Source organism: Hylobates moloch, unplaced genomic scaffold, assembly GCF_009828535.3.
Source record: "Hylobates moloch isolate HMO894 unplaced genomic scaffold, HMol_V3 SCAFFOLD_23, whole genome shotgun sequence".
Classification (NCBI taxonomy): Eukaryota; Metazoa; Chordata; class Mammalia; order Primates; family Hylobatidae; genus Hylobates; species Hylobates moloch.
In genome coordinates, this window is record NW_026652298.1 from 19,277,345 (window position 1) to 19,300,556 (window position 23,212).

General features: G+C 42.4%; 2 protein-coding genes across 11 annotated transcripts in view; one reads left to right on the forward strand and one right to left on the reverse strand.

The window, feature by feature from the left end:
* The window catches only part of NAIP (NLR family apoptosis inhibitory protein), a 49,869-nt gene that overhangs the window by 16,480 nt on the left and 10,177 nt on the right, over positions 1–23,212 (forward strand). Inside the window, exons 4-10 of the mRNA XM_032145258.2 lie at positions 2,017–2,098; positions 3,410–3,461; positions 3,736–3,855; positions 6,711–6,810; positions 17,076–17,157; positions 18,146–18,203; positions 19,061–21,172. Coding sequence (XP_032001149.1) covers positions 2,017–2,098; positions 3,410–3,461; positions 3,736–3,855; positions 6,711–6,810; positions 17,076–17,157; positions 18,146–18,203; positions 19,061–21,172 — 2,606 coding nt within the window. The remainder of the gene's footprint in view (positions 1–2,016; positions 2,099–3,409; positions 3,462–3,735; positions 3,856–6,710; positions 6,811–17,075; positions 17,158–18,145; positions 18,204–19,060; positions 21,173–23,212) is intronic.
* LOC116462610 (survival motor neuron protein) overlaps positions 6,814–23,212 on the reverse strand; it is a 74,187-nt gene continuing 57,788 nt past the window's right edge. For all 10 annotated transcript variants that reach the window (XR_009211737.1, XR_004246404.2, XR_009211738.1 and 7 more), the window contains one exon: positions 6,814–9,553. The gene's annotated coding sequence lies outside the window, so the exon portion shown is untranslated. The remainder of the gene's footprint in view (positions 9,554–23,212) is intronic.

Sequence of the window (23,212 nt, forward strand, 5' to 3'; positions counted from 1 at the left end):
CTGTTTTGCCTTTCATTTGTTTGTCATCATAAGCACATGGTCAGTCAATAAAATTTAAGAGCTGGAATTAGAGCAAGAATCCCCAAGTTTCTTGTTGGTTACTCTGTCTTTAGCTTTTTGGACTTCAATTTGTTGCTTCTTTTTATAAACTATCAACAAAATGAGTATACCCTTACACTTTTTAAAATGTGGCACTCCATAAATGTAAGATGATTTTATGGTAATTTTTTAAGGTACTGAGTTCCTCCTCAATCCATATAAATCATGAGGACAGGGAATCACCCCGTGCATTGTGTGCTATGTAGGTTATGTGCAGACTTAGGGCAATCCTTGGAAACTGGGGACCCTGGCTGCCTACCACATAGAATCATGGCCCTGGGGAAATATGCAGATCATCTGATGGCATCCATGTTCTCCTGTGATTATAAGAGAACATGGCAAGGTTGGTCACATCCCCACTGGTGGAAGAGTGGGTACTAATGCTCCAGCCTTTGGGTTCCCAGCCCATTCTTTGCTACAGCACCATAGAAAGAAAACTTAAATTTGAATCGGAGGGATTTTTTTTTTTTTTTTTTTTTGAGACAGAGTCTCTCTCTGTCGCCCAGGCTGGAGTGTAGTGGTACAATCATGACTTACTGCAAACTCTGCTTCCCAGGTTCAAGTGATCCTCCCGCCTCAGCCTCCCAAGTAGCTGGGATTACAGGCGCTCGCCACCATGCCTGGCTAATTTTTGTATTTTTAGTAGAGATGGGTTTTCGCCATGTTGACCAGGCTGGTCTCAAACTCCCGGCCTCAAGTGATCCACCCGCCTCAGCCTCCAGAAGTGCTGGGATTACAGGCATGATCCCCCATGCCCAGCTGAATTGGAGGAATTTTTAAAAGTTAATTTTAAAACTGCTTCTCTTTTATGGGAAATGAATGTGTTTTTAAAATGGTATTCAATTTTCTCTTTTTTTAAAAAATCAAAAATTATAAATTAACATCCATTACTTGTTTTGTTTTTGTTTTTGTTTTTTTTTGAGATGGAGTCTTGATCTGTTGCCCAGGCTAGAGTGCAGTGGCATGATTTCGGCCCACTGCAACCTCCACCTCCCAGGTTCAAGCGATTCTCCTGCCTCAGCCTCCCAAGTAGCTGGGATTACAGGTGCCCGCCACCACACCCAGCTAATTTTTGTACTTTTAGTAGAGACAGGGTTTCACCATCTTGGCCAGGCTGGTCTCGAACTCCTGACCTCATGATCCACCTGCCTCGGCTTCCCAAAGTGCTGGGATTCCAGGCGTGAGCCATCATGCCTGGCCTAATAGCCATTACTTTTTAATGCATGGTAATTTTTTGCTCAGTAGATAAATATATTATTATTGTTATTTTAAAAAGATTTTTTGTATTTACTTTTGAGACTGGGTCTCAGTCTGTTGCCCAGGCTGGAGTGCAGCAGCCTGATCATGGCTCAGTGCAGCCTCTACCTCCCCGGGCTCAGATGATCCTCCCCCTTCAGCGTCCCGAGTAGCTGGGACTACAGAGGTGTGACACCATGCCCGGCTAATTTTTGTATTTTTTGTAGAGATGGGGTTTTGCCATGTTGCCCAGGCTAGTCTTGAACTCTTGGATGTGAGCCACTGCATCTGGCCTATTATTTTAAATATAGTTCTCTTTACTGACAGTAACTTTCATATAACCCCAGGGACTAGATTTAGTCACCACTGCTTAATTCCAAAAAACAAAAGCTCCATCCTATATTTAATGTAAATCAGTCTCTTTGATTGTATTGTATATTTTAATAAAAAAGTTAACTTGAATATTTAATTTTAAATACACATGTTGTCACTAATAGAAATGACAAATAATTATATGAGAATAATGGTAATTCTCCTAAGTTTTATGGTAAATTTTTGGGCAATTTTATTGAAGTGTAATAAAATTCAACAATTCAATACGTTTTTATAAATGTTCATTGTGACATAGGACAGCTCTATCCCAGTACTGGGGTAAATTTTAATTATATTCATTAATTACAGATGTGAATTTCTTCAAAGTAAGAAATCCTCAGAGGAAATTACCCAGTATATTCAAAGCTACAAGGGATTTGTTGACATAACGGTAATGTATAACAGCAATTTTTTCCTCAAGTGTTTGGATTACCTGTAAGTGTCTGACTCAGAAGGACATAGGCATTCTTTTTATGTCATGGGTCTGATTTCATTCTTCCTTTCTCCTTTCATTCCCCTGGCTCCCATCTTCAAAGTGTAAAATACCACATTCACTTGCTGACCTAGAGCCTTTTTCTTTTTCCAGGGCTGGCTTCTGACGGGCTCTGCTTGCCTTCCTTATAGTCTTCCCCTTTATGAATGAAGCCACTTGCCCCAGCTTCCCTCTGCTGCCCCTATCTGCACACTTGCTAAGATCTCCTGACCTAGGCGCTGTCACCCACAGTGGGCCGCAGAGCTGGCTCTTCCCAGTTGGCCAACTATCCTGAATCAGTAAAAATTTCCTAGTGGATAGTGATGGGAAATCGAATCCAAACTGGCTTAACCAAATTGAGAATTTGGTGATTAACATGACTTAGGAGACCAGAACTCTATAGAGAACGTTGCCTGGCAGTGGGGGAAGGGGAGGTGTTTCCTCAAAAAGAAATTGTGTGCAGCTTTCCCAGAAGAATCAGTTGCTCAATATATAATACCCTGATGAATTTAGTTACCATTCTATGTCTCTTACTTCCTCATTCGTCAAAGTACATCTGTGATATTTAAATGCAAGTCTGTTTTCAAGGTCAGTTTCTGGAAACAGTGACCCTGAGAAGGCTTCCTCCTGAGTATGCATAAACATTCACAGCTTGCGTGCATGCATGCGTGCGTGTGTGTGTGTGTGTGTGTGTGTGTGTATATTTGCTTGCACTGCATAAAAACAATTGCAACATCAACAGAAATAAAAATTAAAGGAATAATTCTCCTACGACTCTGCCGTTCCATCCAGTGAAACTCTTCATTCTGGGGTAAAGTTCCTTCAGTTCTTGTTCATAGATAGGTATATACTTCATAAGTCAAACAATCAGGCTGGGCGCAGTAGCTCACACCTATAATCCCAGCCCTTTGGGAGGCCGAGACGGATGGATCATGAGGTCAGGAGATCGAGACCATCCTGGCTAACACAGCGAAAACCCATCTCTACTAAAAATACAAAAAAAAAATTAGCCAGGCGTGGTGGCGGGCGCCTGTGGTCCCGTCTCTGCCTACTCGGGAGGCTGAGGCAGGAGAATGGCGTGAACCTGGGAGGCGGAGCTTGTAGTGAGCCAAGGTCGGGCCACTGCACTCCAGCCTGGATGACAGAGCGAGACTCTGTTTCAAAAAAAAAAAAAAAAAAAAGAAAGAAAAAAGTCAGACAATCAACAACTTGAATTTTAATTTCCCTCAGGGAGAACATTTTGTGAATTCCTGGGTCCAGAGGGAATTACCTATGGCATCAGGTAAAAACTCGAACATTTTCCAAAGGCTTTGCTTGTTTATTTCTTCTTTTGATTTTTTTGTCCCTATCTCTTTTTTGTCTTTTTTTTTCTCCCGTTTATTTTGAAGCAAACTCTAGACATCATTCCATCTGTAACTGTGAAGGGACAACTTGAACACTGATAATTGCAATATCAAAGCCTACTGGTCTCTTTAATTTGTTCAGCAGCAATAAAGATATAGAAAAAAAAAAAAAGACTAAAGCCTGCTGGTCTCACCCTGTGCTTTTTATTCAAGCTTACTGCAATGACAGCATCTTTGCTTACGAAGAACTACGGCTGGACTCTTTTAAGGACTGGCCCCGGGAATCAGCTGTGGGAGCTGCAGCACTGGCCACAGCAGGTCTTTTCTACACAGGTTAGTCAGTAGGTTGTGCCCACTTGTTTGCTTGACCTTTAATTCCCACATAGATTTTATGCTCCTGGGCTTGCATTTAGCTACACTCAGCAATGTCCACTAGCTTCCGCATTTCTTTTTCTTTTTTTTTTTTTTCCCCCTTGGAGACAGGATTGCCCAGGCTGGAATGCAGTGGCACGATCTTGGCTCACCGCAACCTCCGCCTCCCGGGTTCAAGAGATTCTCCTGCTTCAGCCTCTGGAGTAGCTGCAACCACAGGCGCCTGCCACCATGCCTGGCTACTTTTTTGTATTTTTAGTAGAGACAGGGTTTCACTGTGCTAGTGAGAATGCTCTCGATCTCCTGATCTCGTGATCAGCCCGCCTCGGCCTCCCAAATGCTGGGATTACAGGTGTGAGCCATTGCGCCAGGCCTCTCTTCAGCATTTCTTATAGATTCATTTTCTTTTCTTTCTATTTTTTTTGAGACATGGTCACCCAGGCTGGAGGGCAGTGGTGAGATCATGGCTCACTGCAGCCTCAACCTCCTGGGCTCAAGTAATCCTCCTGTCTTGGCCTCCCAAAATGCTGGGATTACAGGTGTGAGCCACTGTACCTGGCATAGATCTCTTTTCTTTCCTGCATCATACATCCTCTCCCAGTTTTCTATTCTTCCCTTAGGTGGTAAACCTTCAAATTTGAAACCTTAAGGTCTGGACTAACAATGAATACAAGTATTCTACTTGTGATAATTATCATGTCTTTTCTTTCTACACATTACTCTCCTCACCTCTTGTCCCCCGACAAAGTGCTCCTAGAAACTGTCACAGGACACTTCTGCTTATATTTCTTTAACCAGAACTTAGTTGCATGGGCCGGGCACGGTGGCTGACGCCTGTAATCCCAGCACTTTGGGAGGCCGAGGTGAGTGGATCACCTGAGGTCACGAGTTTGAGACCAGCCTGGCCAATATGGTGAAACTCTGTCTCTACTAAAAATACAAAGAATTAGCCAGGCATGGTGGTGGGTGGCTGTAATCCCAGCTACTTGGGAGGCTGAGGCAGGAGAATCGCTTGAACCTGGGATGTGGAGGTTGCGGTAAGTCAAGATCATGCTATTGCACTCCAGCCTGGGCAACAAGAGTGAAACTCTGTCTCAATAATAATAATAATAATAATAATAATAATTTAGTCAGATAACCATACCTAGCTGTAAGAGGAGCTGGGAAGCCTAATCTTTTTCCCGGGTGACAATGTGCCCAGCTAAATATTGGGATTTCTATTAGTATGGAAGGATTTGAGATAATAGGAACATGGATAGCAATCTTTGCCACATTCTGCCTGCAGGAGAAAATCAGGAAACTCATTTTCATGATTCCTAAACATGCAGGGTCTTCCACCAGATTGTGGCATTTTCTCTTTAGCTGCTGGTCATTAGGAAGCACCTCTGCAATCTATAAATGATGGGCTGGTTCCTGTCAGCTAAATTTCTGCCTGAAATACAAGATGATCAGGGAAAGGTTCCTAGGTACCTTGCTGGTCTTGCTCAGACCAAACACATGCATAAGTTACAGTGGAGGTTAATGCAGATCTGTAACTGAGAGATCAAGAAGCTGTCACAAATATCATAGAGCAATACAGAGAAGCAGAATATAGTTGTCACTCTACCTAACAGACATACGCCATTGGAAAAAAAAAATCTGACTGCCTCACAATCTTAAGCCTTTGGAAAGAGCGTTTGCCATTTCCCCCTACTCTACTGTGTCTTCCTCCTGTCAGCCTTCTGCAAGACCCCTCTGACCAGTGTGCTCCCCCTCTTCCTTTCCAATCCTCCACCACTCCACACAAATCCTAATCATCTCTGACCCTTTTCAGATCTTGCAAGCTCTGGGATCTCCTATTTCTGGGAGGCTTTCCTCTGCCCCAGCTTTCCCAGAGTGGAAGGAAGATGAGAAATGCTCTGTTTCTAGTTTGATCCTTTTGCAGAGCTAAATACCAATTTCTTTCCAAAGAAATATAATCTCACAAAGAGACTTAATCCTATTTCTGGTGTAATAAACCTGGCAACAATGTGGTAAGAGGCAATTAATTCTTCATGCATTCACTTACATAAGGGCTGCTAGATTTGCTGGTATTTTTTTTCCTTGAGCTCTAAATATATTCTTTCTGATTCATTCATTAAATGAATACTAATTGAGTGCCACATGAGTGTCAAGCACTCTTCTAGGTTCATGTCATTCATTAGTGAGCAAAAATCTCTACCCTCATAGAGCTTATTTTTATTTTTTGAGACAGAGTTTCACTCTGGTCGCCCAGGCTGGAGTGCAATGGCACTATCTTGGTTCACTGCAACCTCCGTCTCCTGGGTTCAAGCGATTCTCCTGCCTCAGCCTCCCTGGTAGCTGGGATTACAGGCACGTGCCACCACGCCCAGCTAATTTTTGTATTTTTAGTGGAGACAGGGTTTCACCGTGTTGGCCAGGCTGGTCTCAGACTGCTGACCTCAGGAGATCCGCTGGCCTTGGCCTCCCAAAGTGCTGAGATTACAGGCATGAGCCACTGCGCCCAGCCCCCTCATGGAGCTTCAATTCCAGATTCCGGTTGCCAATCTGTTTGTTGATCAAAGGAGAATGGGGCAGAGGGATGGTGCGCATCAAAGTGCATGGTGTGTAGGAGCATTCAATGACTACTCGCCGGTTACCCCATTGGTGGACAGTCTTATATAGAAAATTGCCTTACTGGTAACCAACTTCTGACTGTCACAAAACCAACTGGAGACTGAATAGGCTTTCACTATTACAGGTCTGGTGGTTATTACCTGCATGTTAATGGACAGATGCCCACGCCAGTGGCACTGATCAAGTTTCCTTACTTTTAGGTATAAAGGACATCGTCCAGTGCTTTTCCTGTGGAGGGTGTTTAGAGAAATGGCAGGAAGGTGATGACCCATTAGACGATCACGCCAGATGCTTTCCCAAGTGAGTGGAATGAATGTTAACCATCTGTGACTTTGGATGCACTTCAACAGTTTTTTTTTTTCCTCATTTCCTGCCTTATTTTATCTTTAGATTGAGTATTTATCCACTCCTCTGATTCAGGCTATGAAGGATGAGTCTTCATGTCTTTCATCCCTTTGCTCCATGACCCCCTTTCCTGTACTAGCCTTCGCCTCTTTATAGTTATGGCATAGTTTTGGCTAGATTCATATTTTCACATTACATGTTTACATTATCATGACTATATAAATGCTATGTGGAGCTGAAGCTTGTGGTAAATTTTTATTTATTTTCCCTTCCTGTATTCCTTTTATTTTTTTAGGAAGTAATAACTGTCCTGTTAGTATGTTTGCTTATTTTTTTTTCCTGAGGTAAAATTCACATAGTAACCATTTTATTTATTTATTATTTTTTGTGACAGGGTCTCTCTCTTGCCCAGGTTGGAGTGCAGTGGTGCAATCATGGCTCACTGCAGCCTTGACCTCTCTGGCTCAAGCAGTCTTCCTCGCTCAGCCTCCTGGGACTACAGGCACATGTCTCCACACCCAGCTAATTTTTTTTCTTTTTTTAAGAAACAGGGTCTCTCTATGTTGCCCAGGCTGGTCTCAGACTTCTAGGCTCAAGCAGTCTTCCCATCCTGGCTTCCCAAGGTGCTGGGATTATAGGCGTGATCCATCATGCACAGCAATTAAACCATTTTAGAGTACACAATTCTGTGGCATTTATTATAGTACATTCACAATGTTGTGCAACCATCCCCTCTATCTAGTTCCAAAACACTTTCATGGCCCCCAAAGAAAACTCTGTATCCATTAAGCAGGCCCTCCTTCTCTCTCCATCCCACTCCATTCCCAGCCCCTGGGATACACCAACCTAATTGGTGTCTATGGATTTATTTGTTCTGACTATTTCCTCTAAATGGAAGCATACAGTTTGACCTTTTGCATTTGGATTCTTTCACTTGGCATATTGTTTTGAAGTTTATCCATGTTGTAGCTTGCATAAGTACTTCCTTCCTTTTGAGACCAAGTAATATTCCATATGGATACACTGCATTTTATTTATCCATTCATCTATTTGTAGATATTTGGGTTGCTTCTACCTTTTGGCTACCATGAGTAATACTGATAGGAACATTTGGGTACAGGTATCTGATGGAGCATGTAACTGTATTCAATTCTTTGGGGCATATACCTAACAACGAAATTGCTAGCTATATAGTAATTCTATGTTTTAACTTTTTTTTTTTTTTAGACAGAGTCTCACTCTGTCACTCAGGCTGGAGTGCAGTGGTGCCATCTCAGCTCACTGCAACCTCCGCCTCCCGGGTTCAAGCGATTTTCCTGCCTCAGTCTCCTGAGTAGCTGGGATTACAGGTGTCTGCCACCACGCCCGGCTAATTTTTTGTATTTTTAGGGTTTCACCATGTTGGCTAGGCGGTCTCAAACTCCTGACCTCAAGTGATCCACCTGCCTTGGCCTCCCAAAGTGCTGGAATTACAAGTGTGAGCCACAGCGCCTGGCCTGTTTTAACTTTCTGAGGAAATGCTAAACTGTTTTCCACAGTGCTTGCACCATTTTAAATTCCCACCAACAATATATGAGGTTTCCAATTTCTCATCAACACTTTTCTGTTTTTAAAACAATTATAACCATCTGCTTTTTTTTTTTTTGAGATGGAGTCTCACTTTGTCGCCCAGGCTGGAGCAATGGCGCGCTCTCACTCACTGCAACCTCCGCCTCCTGGGTTCACGCCATTCTCCTGCCTCAGCCTCCCGAGTAGCTGGGACTACAGGCGCCTGCCATCACGCCCGGCTAATTTATTTTTTATTTTTATTTTTTTAGTAGAGATGGGGTTTCACCGTGTTAGCCAGGATGGTCTCCATCTCCTGACCTCATGATCCACCCACCTCGGCCTCCCAAAGTGCTCTGATTACAGGTGTGAGCCACCGCGCCTGGCCAGTCATCTGCTTAATTTTTATGTACATTGCTTATTTTTGTTTCTTGAGATAAAATTCACGTATTAATAATTTTATTTATTTATTTAAATAAATGAAGACGAACACCAGCTCATCTTCAAATTATCCCAAATGTTTAAATCTCCTCTTAAGTCATTCAGACCTACCAGATAGCTCATCATTTTCATTTCTTGAAAGAGTCGTCATCATTTTTTTTCTTTTTCTTTTTTTTTTTTTTTTTTTGAGATGGAGTCTCGCTCTGTCACCCAGGCTGAAGTGCAGTGGCATGATCTTGGCTCACTGCAGACTCTGCCTCCCAGGTTCAAGCAATTCTCCCTGCCTCAACATCCTCAGTAGCTGGGACTACCGGCATGCACCACCATGCCTGGCTAATTTTTGTATTTTTAATAGAGATGGGGTTTTGCCACGTTGGCCAGGCTAGTCTCAAACTCCTGACCTCAGGTGATCCGCCTGCCTTAGCCTCCCAAAGTGCTGGTATTACAGGCGTGAGCCACTGGGGCTGGCCCATTTTCACCTTGAAGGAGTCATCCATCATTTTCACCTTCTTGAATGAGTTTCCTTGGAAGTCTTCTGGCCTGCTGGATTATGAACAACTTGTCCTATAATCATCCTGGGATCCAGGGATCTTTCTTCACAGGCATCCTGGAGATTATCTCCTCTGTTGTATCTCCTGGATCTAATGTCATCCTCTTCTTGGTTCACTCGCTCATTTTGGTGGAACACTTCATCGGAGTTCCCTGGGAAAGACTGCATAAGAAATACACACTTTTAGTTGCATATAATGCACATATAGACATATAGATCTATCTAGATATATGTTTTTCCTGTATTCTCACACTTATTTGATAGTTTAGGTGTAGAATTATAGGTTGGAAGTTATTTTAATTCTAAATTGTAGAGGCATTGCTGCATTCTGGCTCCTAATGTGCTGTTGAGAAGTTCCATGCCTTTCTGATTCTCAATCCTTTAACTGCAAACAACTTTTTTTTTTTTTTTCCTGTGCTGGAAGCTTTCAGAAAAATATCTGTTCTAAAATTTTATGAAGAAATATTTCTTTTCTATGAATCTTTAAACTTAATTTTTTTTAACCCATCAGACTCTTTAGAAATGTTTAATTGCAAGAAGAAATTTGTGTTTTCACTATGTAATTAGTAAGAGTGCTGGGATTACAGGTGTGAGCCGCCACACTTGGCCTTTAGTGTTTTTTTTAAGAGACTGGGTCTCAGCTCTGTCACCCAGGCTGGAGCAAGTGCAGTGGTGCAATCCTAGCTGACTGTAGCCTCAAATTTCTGGGCTCAAGTGATCCTCCCACCTCAGCCTACCAAGTAGCTAGGACTGCAAGCATGTGTCACCATGCCTGACTAATTTTTTTAAGTTTTTTTGTAGAGATGGGGTCTTGCTTTGTTGCCCAGGCTGGTCTCAAACTCCTGGCTCCAAATGATCCTTCTGCTTCAGCCTCCCAAAGTACTTGGATTACAGGCACGAGCCATTGCTCCCAGCCAACTCCTTTTTGGATTTTTACTCTTCCTTTGCCCTTTTAAAAAAATCACAAACCAATATGTCTCCAAATGATTACCTAAAATTTTTATATATGCTTTAAAGAATGAATAAAAAGCAACCTATGAACCTACTAGTAAAGTCAAGAAATTGGACATTATCAATGCCTTAAAAGACCCCTGCGGCTGGGTGCAGTGGCTCACGCCTGTAATCTCAGCACTTTGGGAGGCCGACGTGGGCAGATTGTCTGAGCTCAAGAGTTCGAGACCAGCCTGGGCAACACGGTGAAACCCCATCTCTGTTAAAAAATAGAAAAAATTAACCGGGCCTGGTGGCACACGTCTGTAGTCCCAGCTATTAGGGAGGCTGAGGCAGAAGAATGGCTTGAACCTGGGAGGCGGAAGTTGCAGTGAGCCGAGATGGCGCCATTGCACTCCTGGGTGACAGAGCGAGACTCCGTCTCAAAAAATCAAAAAACAAAAAAAAACTCTGCATGCCAACCACCCATTAATTCTGATAGTATACCTGTCTCTCCAATCCAGAGGTAAATGTGATGCTCAGTTTTGGGTTAATTATTCCCTTGCTTCTCTTTGTGGTTTTACCAACTACATATACATCCTTAAACATATTTAGCTTTGTCTATTCTTGAAGTTCAAATAAGAAGCATACCGCATGATTCTTCTTGTAATTGGCTTGTTTTACTCCACGCTGTTTTTGAGATTCATCCATATTTATATGTACTACACAGTTGTAGTTCACTTGTTTTCATTGGTAAATAGTGTATTATTTTATGAATATATAACTTATTTTACTGTTGATTAACCTCGTGGGTCGTTTTCAGAGTGTTGCAAATTCAAATAATGCCCTGTGAACGTTCTTGTACATCTTTTCCAGTGCTCATGTGTGTTTCTCTAGGATGCATAACAAAGTAAAGAATTGCAGAGTCATAGAAGTTTGCAAGTGTTCAACTCTACTAGATAATGCAAAGCTTTTTCCAAAGTGGTTGCACTGATTTACATTCCCACTGGCCTAGATGCGTTTCTGTTGATTTGCTTCCTCACTAACTTGGTATTGCCCAAATTTTAATTTTTGTCAATGTAACTACTAATAATGTTAAGCTTATTTTCTTCTTCTTTTTTTCTTTTTTTTTTTTTTTGAGACGGAGTTTCACTCTTGTTGCCCAGGCTGGAGTGCAATGGCACGATCTCGGCTCACTGCAACCTCCGCTTCCCAGGTTCAAGTGATTTTCCTGCCTCAGCCTCCTGAGTAGCTGGGATTACAGGCATTTGCCACCACACCCAGCTAATTTTGTATTTTTAGTAGAGATGGGGTTTCTCCATGTTGGTCAGGCTGGTCTCGAACTTCCAACCTCAGATGATCCACCCACCTCGGCCTCCCAAATTGCTGCGATTACAGGTGTGAGCCACCGCGCCCAGCAGTTGAGCTTATTTTCATATTTTCCTGCAAAATAGTCTTGTTCTTTCTCTTCAAGAGCGTGTCTTAGCTATTTTTTTGCCCTTTGGTCTTTCATATTCCAGAGAATATATTAAATATCCCAAGCAGGCATGGTGGTTCACACCTATAATCTCAGCACTTTGGGAGGCTGAGGTAGGAGGCGTGCACAAGGCGAGGAGTTTGAGACTAGCCTTTGCAACATAGCTAGACTCCATTTCTACAAAAAATTTTTAAAACAGGGTGTGGTAGCATGCATCTGTAGTCCCACCTACCTGGGAGGCAGAGGCAGGAGAATCGCTTGAGCTCAGGAGTACAGGTTGCAATGAGCTATGATTGTGCCTGGGTGACAGAGTAAAACTTTGTCTCTAAAAAACAGAAATATCCCTCTTTATCCTTGATAGTATTTTTTAGGCCTTTATTAGTTTTTTCATGTTACATTTTTTAGATCATTTTATTTTTAATCTGTGACTATATTTAAAGTCAATTCTTGTTTTTTCCTTTTCCTTTTTGTGGGTTACCGGGTCTCACTATGTTGCCTAGGCAGATCTCAAACTCCTGGGCTCAAGCTGTCCTCCCACCTCTGCCACCCTAAGTGTTGAGATTACAGGCATGAGCCACTGCACCCAGCCTTAAAGTGAATTGTTATAGGCAACAACACAGTGGGGTCTTTTATTTTTTATTTTTTTATGAGACAGTCTCGCTCTGTTGCCTACGCTGGAGTGCAGTGGTGCAGTCTTGACTCACTGCAGCCTGGACCTCCCAGGCTCAAGCAATCCTCCCAACTCAGACTCCTGAGTAGCTGGGACTACAGGTACACACCACCACACCTGGCTAAGTTTGTTAATTTTTTGTAGAGATAAGGTCTCACTATGTTGCCCAGTCTGATCTTGAACACCTAGCCACAAGCAATTCTCCTGCCTTGTCTTCCCAGAGTGCTAGGATTATAGGTGTGGACCACTGAACCTAGAAGGTCTTGCTTATTTTTTTGAGATGGAGGTGTGAGCCACCATATCCAGCCAGGTCTTTCTTTTTTTCTTTTTTTGAGACGGAGTCTTGCTCTGTCGCCCAGGCTGGCGTGCAGTGGTGTGATCTTGGCTCACTGCAAGCTCTGCCTCCCAGGTTCACGCCATTTTCCTGCCTCGGCCTCCCGAGTAGCTGGGACTACAGACACCCGCCACCACGCCTGGCTAATTTTTTGTATTTTTAGTAGAGACAGGGTTTCACTGTGTTAGCCAGGATGGTCTCGATCTCCTGACCTCATGATCCACCTGCCTTGGCCTCCCAAAGTGCTGGGATTACAGGCGTGAGCCACCACGCCTGGCCAGGTCTTGCTTTTTAAGAGTCTGACAATAACTGCTTTCTAATTGGAATGTTTAGAATGTTTAAATTTAATGCAATTATGAATATGGTTGGATTTAAACCTATTTTACCATTTGCTTTCTATTTATTTCATCAACTTCTTTGTTTCTTTTTCTTTTCCTGACTTCCTAGGGTTTAGGGTTTTTTTTTTTTCTTTTTTCTACCCCCTCCTTGAGTATTTTTTTTTTTTTTTTTTTGAGGCGGAGTTTCGCTGTGTCGCCCAGGCTGGAGTGCAGTGGCGCAATCTCAGCTCACTGCAAGCTCTGCCTCCTGGGTTCACGCCATTCTCCTACCTCAGCCTCCCAAGTAGCTGGGACTACAGGCGCCCGCCACCTCACCTGGCTAATTTTTTGTATTTTTAGTAGAGACGGGGTTTCACCGTGTTAGCCAGGACGGTCTCAATCTCCTGACCTCGTGAAACGCCTGCCTTGGCCTCCCAAAGTGCTGGGATTACAGGCGTGAGCCACCGCGCCCGGCCGAGTATTTTTTTTAGTACTCCATTTTATTTCTGTCAGCTTATTAGCTATTCATCCTTATTTTACCTTTTTACTACTTGCTCTAGAGTTTACCATATGCTTATTTAACATATCAGAGGCATCTTCAAAAATATTATAACAGCCGGGCACAGTGGCTCATGCCTGTAATCCCTGTAATTTGGGAGGCTGAGGCAGGCAGATCACTTGAGGTCAGGAGTTCCAGAGCAACCTGGGCAACATGGTGAAACCCCGTCTCTACTAAAAATACAAAAAAATTAGCTGGATGTAGTGCTGCACACCTGTAATCCCAGCTACACGGGAGGCTGAGGCACGAGAATTGCTTGAACCCACGAAGCAGAGGCTGCAGAAACCTAGCTCGTGCCACTGCACTCCAGCCTGGGTGACACAGTGAGACTCTGGGTCAAAAAAATATATAACACTCCACATAAAACGTATGAACCATACCATAGTATATTTCCGTTTCTCCCCTCATCCTTTGTGCTATTGTCATACATTTTATTTCCATGTACTTTAATAAATCTTACAATATAATGTTATATCTTTGCTTTAAACAATTTAAGTATATTTTTACAAGGGGAAATGTCTTTCATATTTACCCTTTTAGTTATCATTCCTGGTACTTTTCATTCCTTTGAGCAGAACCAAATTTCCATCTGCTATCATTTTCCTTTTAACTGATGTGCTTCCTTTCACTGTTTTTTGTTTTTTTTTTTTTTGAGATGGAGTCTTGTTCTGTCTCCTAGGCTGGAGTGCAGTGCCATGATCTCGGCTGACTGCAACCTCTGCCTCCCGGGTTCAAGCGATTCTCTTGCCTCAGCCTCCTGAGTAGCTAGGATTACAGGTGCCCACCACCATTCATGCTAATTTTTGTATTTTTAATAGAGATAGAGTTTTACCATGTTGGCCAGGCTGGTCTTGAACTCCTGACCTCATGATCTGCCTGCCTCAGCCTCCCAAAGTGCTGGGATTACAGGGGTGAACCACCGTGCCTGGTCCCTTTCACATTTTTTGTAGTGCAGTTGTGCTGGCAACTGACTTTATTTGGCATTTGTTTGTATGAATAAGTTTATATTTTACCTTCCTTCGTAGTTCTTTTCCTTGATGGGCCTATTAAAATATTTTTTTTCTTTTGTAAGCCACTTCACCCCTTCCCTATGGGTTTGTTTTTATTTACCTCTACATGGCTGACTTTGGAAAGAAACATTAAAAGTTCTACTTGTTGTTTTCCTGAAGCTATGCTTCTATTTCTGGACTCATCACCAAGTCACATGAAGGCAATACAAATGAAGTATCTGGGCCAGACGCAGTGGCTCATGCCTGTAATCCCAGCACTTTGGGAAACCGAGGTGGGAGGATACCTTGAGCCCAGAAAAAAAAAAAAAAGCCTGGCATGGTGGCACGTGCCTGTAGTCCCAGTTACTTGGGAGGCTGAGGTGGGAGGATCACTTGAGCCTGGGAGTTGGAGGCTACATTGATCCTTGGTCGTGTCACTACCCTCAAGCCTGGGCAAAAGAGTGAGACCTTGTCTCAAAAAAAAAAAAAAAAAAAAAAAAGTGTCCCTTTGCTTTACTCCCCTGCTCTCCAGTGATTCTACAGCATGGAATAGGCCACTGACTTACATGTATAGTTCTCATCTGTCCACTTTAATAATTGCAACTAGAGCTCTTTTTGAACTTTCTCTCGTTCTTCAAGCATACATCAAACCTGAGTTTAGAGGGTATTTGCGTCCTAGTTTCACGAGATTGGCAAGTAGTTTTTAGAGAGTATGTTTGTGGCCATTCTTTTGTTTTGATACTGATGGAAGGTTTCTTTTTAAATTTTTTGTTTGTTTTAAGACAGGGTCTTACTCTGTCACCCAGGCTGGAGTGCAGTGATGCAATCATGGCTCACTGTAGCCCCAACCTCCTGGCCTCAAGCGATCTTCTTGCCTCAGCCCCCCCAAATAGCTGGGACTATACATGCATGCCACCCCACTAGCTAATTTTTAGAGGAGGTCTGTGTTGCACAGGTTGGTCTGGTCTTGAACTTCTGACCTCAAGTGAAACTCCTACTTTGGCTTCCCAAAGTGCTGGGATTACAGGCATGAGCCATTGCACCTGGCAATGGAGTGGTTTGTGGTTGGTTGGTTTTTGTTTGTTTGTTTTTGAGACAGAGTTTCACTCCTGTTGCCCAGGCTAGAGTGCAATGGTGCGATCTCGACTTACTTCAACTTCTGCCTCCTGGGTTCAAGCAATTCTCCTGCCTCAGCCTCCCAAGTCACTGGGATTACAGGCGTCCGCCACAACGCCCGGCTAATTTTTGTATTTTTAGTAGAGATGAGGTTTCACCATGTTGGTCAGGTTGGTCTCAAACTCCTGACCTCAAGTGATCCACCCACCTCAGCCTCCTGAACTGCTGGGCTTACAGGCGTGAGCCACCATGACTGGCCTTGTTTGTTTTTTGTTTTGTTTTGAGACAGAGTCTCACTCCATCGCCCAGACTGGAGTGCAGTGGCACAATCTCGGCTCACTGCAACCTCCGCCTCCTGGGTTCAAGCGATTCTTGTGCCCCAACCTCCTGAGTAGCTAGGATGACAGGCATGTGCCACCACTGCCTGGTTAGTTTTGGAATTTTCTTTTTAATAGAGACAGGGTTTTGCCATGTTGGCCAGGCTGGTCTCAAACTTCTGGCCTCAAGTGATCTGCCCGCCTTGGTCTCCCAAAGTGCTGGGATTATGGGCGTGAACCACCGAACTCACGGATTTTTTTTTTTTAAATACATTTTTATTTGAAATTATTTAGATTTGCAGAAAAAGTGCAAAGTAATACAAAGAGTTTCTATATATTGCCATACCCAATTTACCCTAATGCTAACATCTTACACTAGCATGATATATTTGTCAAAATCATCAGTGTACCAATTCATATACTGTACATTACTATTTACTAAAATCCAGAGTTTATTTGGATTTCACCAGTTTTTCCACTAATGTTTTTTTGTTCCAGAATTCATAAATAGAGGGTTTTTTTTTCCTATTTTTGATTCTTTAAGTTCATTTTTGTTGGTTGCATGGAGGAGTGTTAAATATGCACTCATTCCACCAAATTCCCTTGATATCCTTTACCATTACTTTATAAACCATTTACGTTTCTCTTGCAGAGAGCCACAACCTGGCTGATGACACTGACAGAATCACTAGAAATGATAGTTTTATACTTAATTCCTGTCACTAAAACTCTAATAGTGTTTTTAAAAACCTAATACAAGGCCAGGCCTGGTGGCTCACACCTATGATCCCAGCACTTTGGGATGCCTAGGGAGGAGGATTGCTCAAGGCCAGAAGTTTGAAACCAGAACAGCCTGGGCAACATAGTGAGACCCTGTCTCTGAAAAAACAAAACAAAACAACAACAACAACAAAACCTAACACAAATACTTAAATGCATACAACTATTTTTATAACTTTTAACTTTTACACTTAGATGTCCATTTCTCCAAAATATGAAGTCCTCTGCAGAAGTGATTCCAGACCTTCAGAGCCGTGGTGAACTTTGTGAATTACTGGTAATGAACACCACCATCTTGTCTGTTTTAGCAGCACATGATCATGTAATTGAAAACTTTTGAACAGGAATGTCTCATCATAAATAAGTTAATAAATTATACAAAAATCTACTAAACACCTATTATGTTCTAGGTGCAGATTGGGGAAATCACAATAAACCACTCAGGCACAATACCTAGCTTCATGAAATGTATAGTCAGTCTCTTCTACTTTAAGGCCCAGACTCTCCTAAGACTTCGTTGATTAGCATCCAGGCTAAATGGATCCTCTCTGGATCTTCATTTGGAGGGCAATAAGGCTGGATTTGCTACTTGGCCTTTTTAGGGGTTGAGAAGATGTTACTTTAACAAAAGCAAGCGCCCAACAAAATCATAAACCCAGGTAACAGGCTGACCACTTTAAGCGGAGAAATCCTACATAGTTCTCTGGGATATAAGCCACTACTAATTTAATGCACACACATACCACCTTATTTTGAGGCTGTGTGTTAGGTATGTTGTTTGTCATCCCCCCCACCCCCACACACACACAAACCAACTTGCTAGTCACTGGATTCATTTTTTATGTGAATTGAAAAATGGCACTAAAGAAAAAAGTTTGGGAGTATAGAAATAGCTTATTTTTTAAGGAAGAAACATAACCTTTCTAAATACCGGATGTGTAATATTAAAAATGTAGTTAACCAAGGACAGAGGCTGTACCTAATGACTTTTGGAGGATCCTTCTTGCTCAAGACACTGTGATTCTCATTACCTGGATAGTATTCACCTATGGATTGTATCATATACGAACCACTGAGGAACACACACTCTTGCAGATGTTTGCAGATTATTAATTGCTTTATGTTTGGAGCACCCCTCCTTTCAATCAGCATAAATATTTGAGGGTGTTCTGTGTTTAGAAGATGTTTAGTCCCCAATGATTGCAACATGATGCACCACCCTTCTATACAAATTTTGATTTAAGAAAGGATTTTATTTTTCAAAGGAAACCACAACTGAAAGCAATCTTGAAGATTCAATAGCAGTTGATCCTATAGTGCCAGGTAAGAACTTTGAAGTAGCATGTGGGATTATATGTATTTGTAAATATATTTGTATACAGGGCAGCTGCAAAAAAAGAGTATTTATAATTGTCCAAAGAGCTTCCAAAGAGGAGCAGCATTGCAACAGTGTCACGTATGAGCAAAAGTCAAGGTTCTTGTGGCTTCTCCAGAGTGCAGGCAGGACCAAACTGATAGTAGGCAATATGTCTCAGGTACAAGCAAACCAGTCCTTAGAAGCACCAATTAGCAAGCTTCTTTCCTGAGATTTTTATTTTTATTTATTTTATTTTATTTTATTTGAGACAGGGTCTTACTTTGTTACCCAGGCTGGAATGCATTGGCAAGATCATGGCTCACTGCAGCCTCGACCTCCCAGGCTCAAGTGATCCTCCCATCTCAGCCTCCCCAGTAGCTGGGACCACAAGCATGTGCCACCACACCTGGCTAATTTTTGTATTTTTTGTAGAGACAGGGTTTTGCCATGTTGGCCAGGCTGGTCTTGAACTCCTAGGCTCAAGCAATTCGCCTGCCTCGGCCTCCCAAAGTGCTGGGATTACAGGCCTGAGTCACTTTGCCTGGCCTCTTTCCTGAGAGGCATGGTGCTTATGATAAGCACACATTATGTCTAGGTCCCTGCTTCAAGTGTGGCACTTTGGACGCATGCTTCCCACATTCTGATTTTGTGCCAAAACCTATGAGATGATCGCAATGTGGGAATCATGGATGGCTGTGGAAAATCCTAACACATTCGTAGTGTGTTAGACGAGCAGAATCATGGAATGAAAAGGGCATGGTGTTCAGACTGAGGGAGATGTGAGTATGAATCCCTGTTGTGCCCCCTTTCTTTCTCTCCACAGAAATGGCACAGGATGAAGCCCAGTGGTTGCAAGAGGCAAAGAATCTGAATGAGCAGCTGAGAGCAGCTTATACCAGCGCCAGTTTCCGCCGCATGTCTTTGCTTGATATCTCTTCCGATCTGGCCACGGACCACTTGTTGGGCTGTGATCTGTCTATTGCTTCAAAACACATCAGCAAACCTGTGCAAGAGCCTCTGGTGCTGCCTGAGGTCTTTGCCAACTTGAACTCTGTCATGTGTGTGGAGGGTGAAGCTGGAAGTGGAAAGACGGTCCTCCTGAAGAAAATAGCTTTTCTATGGGCATCTGGATGCTGTCCCCTGTTAAACAGGTTCCAGCTGGTTTTCTACCTCTCCTTTAGTTCCACCAGACCAGACCAGGGGCTGGCCAGTATCATCTGTGACCAACTCCTAGAGAAAGAAGGATCTGTTACTGAAATGTGCATGAGGAACATCCTCCAGCAGTTAAAGAATCAGGTCTTATTCCTTTTAGATGACTACAAAGAAATATGTTCAATCCCTCAAGTCATAGGAAAACTGATTCAAAAAAACCACTTGTCCCGGACCTGCCTATTGATTGCTGTCCGTACAGACAGGGCCAGGGACATCCGCCGATACCTAGAGACGATTCTAGAGATCAAAGCATTTCCCTTTTATAATACTGTCTTTATATTACGGAAGCTCTTTTCACATAATATGACTCGTCTGCGAAAGTTTATGGTTTACTTTAGAAAGAATGAAAGTTTGCAGAAGATTCAGAAAACTCCTCTCTTTGTGGCAGCGGTCTGTGCTCATTGGTTTCAGTATCCTTTTGACCCATCCTTTGATGATGTGGCCATTTTCAAGTCCTATATGGAACGCCTTTTCTTAAGGAACAAAGTGACAGCTGAACTTCTCAAAGCAACTGTGTCCTCCTGTGGTGAGCTGGCCTTGAAAGGGTTTTTTTCATGTTGCTTTGAGTTTAATGATGATGATCTCGCAGAAGCAGGGGTTGATGAAGATGAAGACCTAACCATGTGCTTGATGAGCAAATTTACAGCCCAGAGACTAAGACCATTCTACCAGTTTTTAAGTCCTGCCTTCCAAGAATTTCTTGCGGGGATGAGGCTGATTGAACTCCTGGATTCAGACAGGCAGGAACATCAAGATTTGGGACTGTATTATTTGAAACAAATCAACTCACCCATGATGACTGTAAGCGCCTACAACAATTTTTTGAGCTATGTCTCCAGCCTCCCTTCAACAAAAGCAGGGCCCAAAATTGTGTCTCATTTGTTCCATTTAGTGGATAACAAAGAGTCATTGGAGAATATATCTGAAAATGATGACTACTTAAAGCACCAGCCAGAAATTTCACTGAAGATGCAGATACTTAGGGGATTGTGGCAAATTTGTCCACAAACTTACTTTTCAATGGTTTCAGAACATTTACTGGTTCTTGCCCTGAAAATTGCTTATCAAAGCAACACTGTTGCTGTGTGTTCTCCATTTGTTTTGCAATTCCTTCAAGGGAGAACACTGACTTTGGGTGCACTTAACTTACAGTACTTTTTCGACCACCCAGAAAGCTTGTCATTGTTGAGGAGCATCCACTTCTCGATACGAGGAAATAAGACATCACCCAGAGCACATTTTTCAGTCCTGGAAACATGTTTTGACAAATCACAGATACCAACTATAGATCAAGACTATGCTTCTGCCTTTGAACCTATGAATGAATGGGAGCGAAATTTAGCTGAAAAAGAGGATAACGTAAAGAGCTATATGGATATGCAGCGCAGGGCATCACCAGACCTTAGTACTGGCTATTGGAAACTTTCTCCAAAGCAGTACAAGATTCCCTGTCTGGAAGTCGATGTGAATGATATTGATGCTGTAGACCAGGAGATGCTCGAGATTCTAATGACAGTTTTCTCAGCTTCACAGCACATTGAACTCCATTTAAACCACAGCAGAGGCTTTATTGAAAGCATCCGCCCAGCTCTTGAGCTGTCTAAGGCCTCTGTCACCAAGTGCTCCATAAGCAAGTTGGAACTCAGCGCAGCCGAACAGGAACTGCTTCTCACCCTGCCTTCCCTGGAATCTCTTGAAGTCTCAGGGACAATCCAGTCACAAGGTACACCCGTATATATTTTGGATGACTATTCTGATGTATAATTTCTTTTTCTTACTTTAAGTGGTTGAAAACTTCTTGAGGCCATGAAAGCATGAAAGCTCATTGATAGAATAGATATAAAATAAACCTTCACTAATGTTTTTTTGGCAGTAGCATGAATTAGTGAAAAGTCCTTGAATAATAGAACGGTTTTCAAATAACTCAGATAAAATGAATAAAATATTTATATTAAATTATTGAAGGTTCTTAATAAAGACATGAATTATCTGTTATTAGTAAAAGAATCGGCTATATGTAAGATGATGCTTAGAAATTACCTTCACCCTAGCTGCCTAAAGGAAGAAAGGCCTGTAATCCCTGGGAAATAAATAAATTAATGGGAAATAATATCTTCATCTATTTATGTCTTAACTCCTCTAAGCACTGTTTGATAGTTTTCAGTGTAGACTTAACCCATCTTTCATTAAATTTATTCCTAGATACTCATATCTTTTGAAAGTATTGTAAATGTCAGGACGGGCGCGGTGGCTCACGCTTGTAATCCCAGCACTTTCGGAGGCCGAGGTGGGTGGATCACGAGGTCAGGAGACCGAGACCACGGTGAAACCCCGTCTCTACTAAAAATACAAAAAATTGGCCGGGCGTGGTGGCGGGCGCCTGTAGTCCCAGCTACTCGGAGAGGCTGAGGCAGGAGAATGGTGTGAACCCGGGAGGTGGAGCTTGCAGTGAGCCGAGATTGCGCCACTGCACTCCAGCCTGGGCGACAGAGTGAGACTCCGTCTCAAGGAAGAAAAAAAAAAAAAGAAAAAGTATTGTAAATGTCATTAAAAATATTTTTTCATTTTCTAATTGTTGCTAGTATTGCTTTGATCTTAAGCAGTTTGACTGTTATATCCCTAGGTGTGCTTTGCTTTGTATGTATCTTGCTTGAGGTGCACTGAACTTTTTTGGGATGTGTGGGTTGACATTTACCAAATTGAGAAAATTTTTCATCTTTTTTTCAAGTACTTTTTTATTATGGTAAAATACATGTAACAAAACTTAAATTTTAATCATTTTAAGTGTACAACTCAGTGGCATTAAGTGCATTCACTATGTTGTACAACCATCACCACTATCCATCTCCAGAACCTTTTCATCATCCCAAACTCTGTACCCATTAAACAATAAATCTTCGGGCCGGGCGCAGTGGCTCACGCCTGTAATCCCAACACTTCGGGAGGCCAAAGAGGGTGGATCGCCAGAGCTCAGGAGTTTGAGACCACCCTGGGCAACATGGTGAAACCACGTTTCTACTAAAATACAAGAAATTAGCTGGGCGTGGTGGCATGCGCCTGTAGTCCCAGCTACTCAGGAGGCTGAGGCATGAGAATCACTTAAGCCTGGGAGGCGGAGGTTGCAGTGAGCCCAGATCACGCCACTGCACTCCAGCTTGGGCTACTGAGTGAGACTCCATCTCAAAAAAAAAACAAAAACAAACAAAAAAACAACACTTCCTTCCCACCAGCCCCTGATAACTTCTCTTCTATTTTCTGTCTCTATGAATTTGCCTCTTCTAGATATTGTTTATAAGCAGAAACACTTGTCTGGCTTATTTCACTTTGCATATGGTTCAAGGTACATCATGCTGTAGCCTATATTGGAATTTCATTCCTTCACATATACTCCATAAATATGTACAATTATTATGTATCAACTTTGAAAAGGAACTTCGTCCTTTTTATAGCTAATATTCCATTGTATGTATATAGTACATTTTGTTTATCCATTCTGCTGCTGAGGGACACTTGGGTTGTTTCTACTTTCTGGCTATCATAAATAATGCTGCAATGAACATTGGCATTATAAGTATCGGTTTAAGTTCTTGCTTTTAATCATTTTGGGTATATACCTAGAAGCAGAATTGCTGATTCATACGGTAGTTCTATGTTTAACTTTTTGAGGAACTTGCACAGTAGCTACACCATCTTACATTCCCACTATCCATGTACAAAGGTTCCAATTACTCCACATCCTCTTCAGTACTTGTTAATTTTTGTT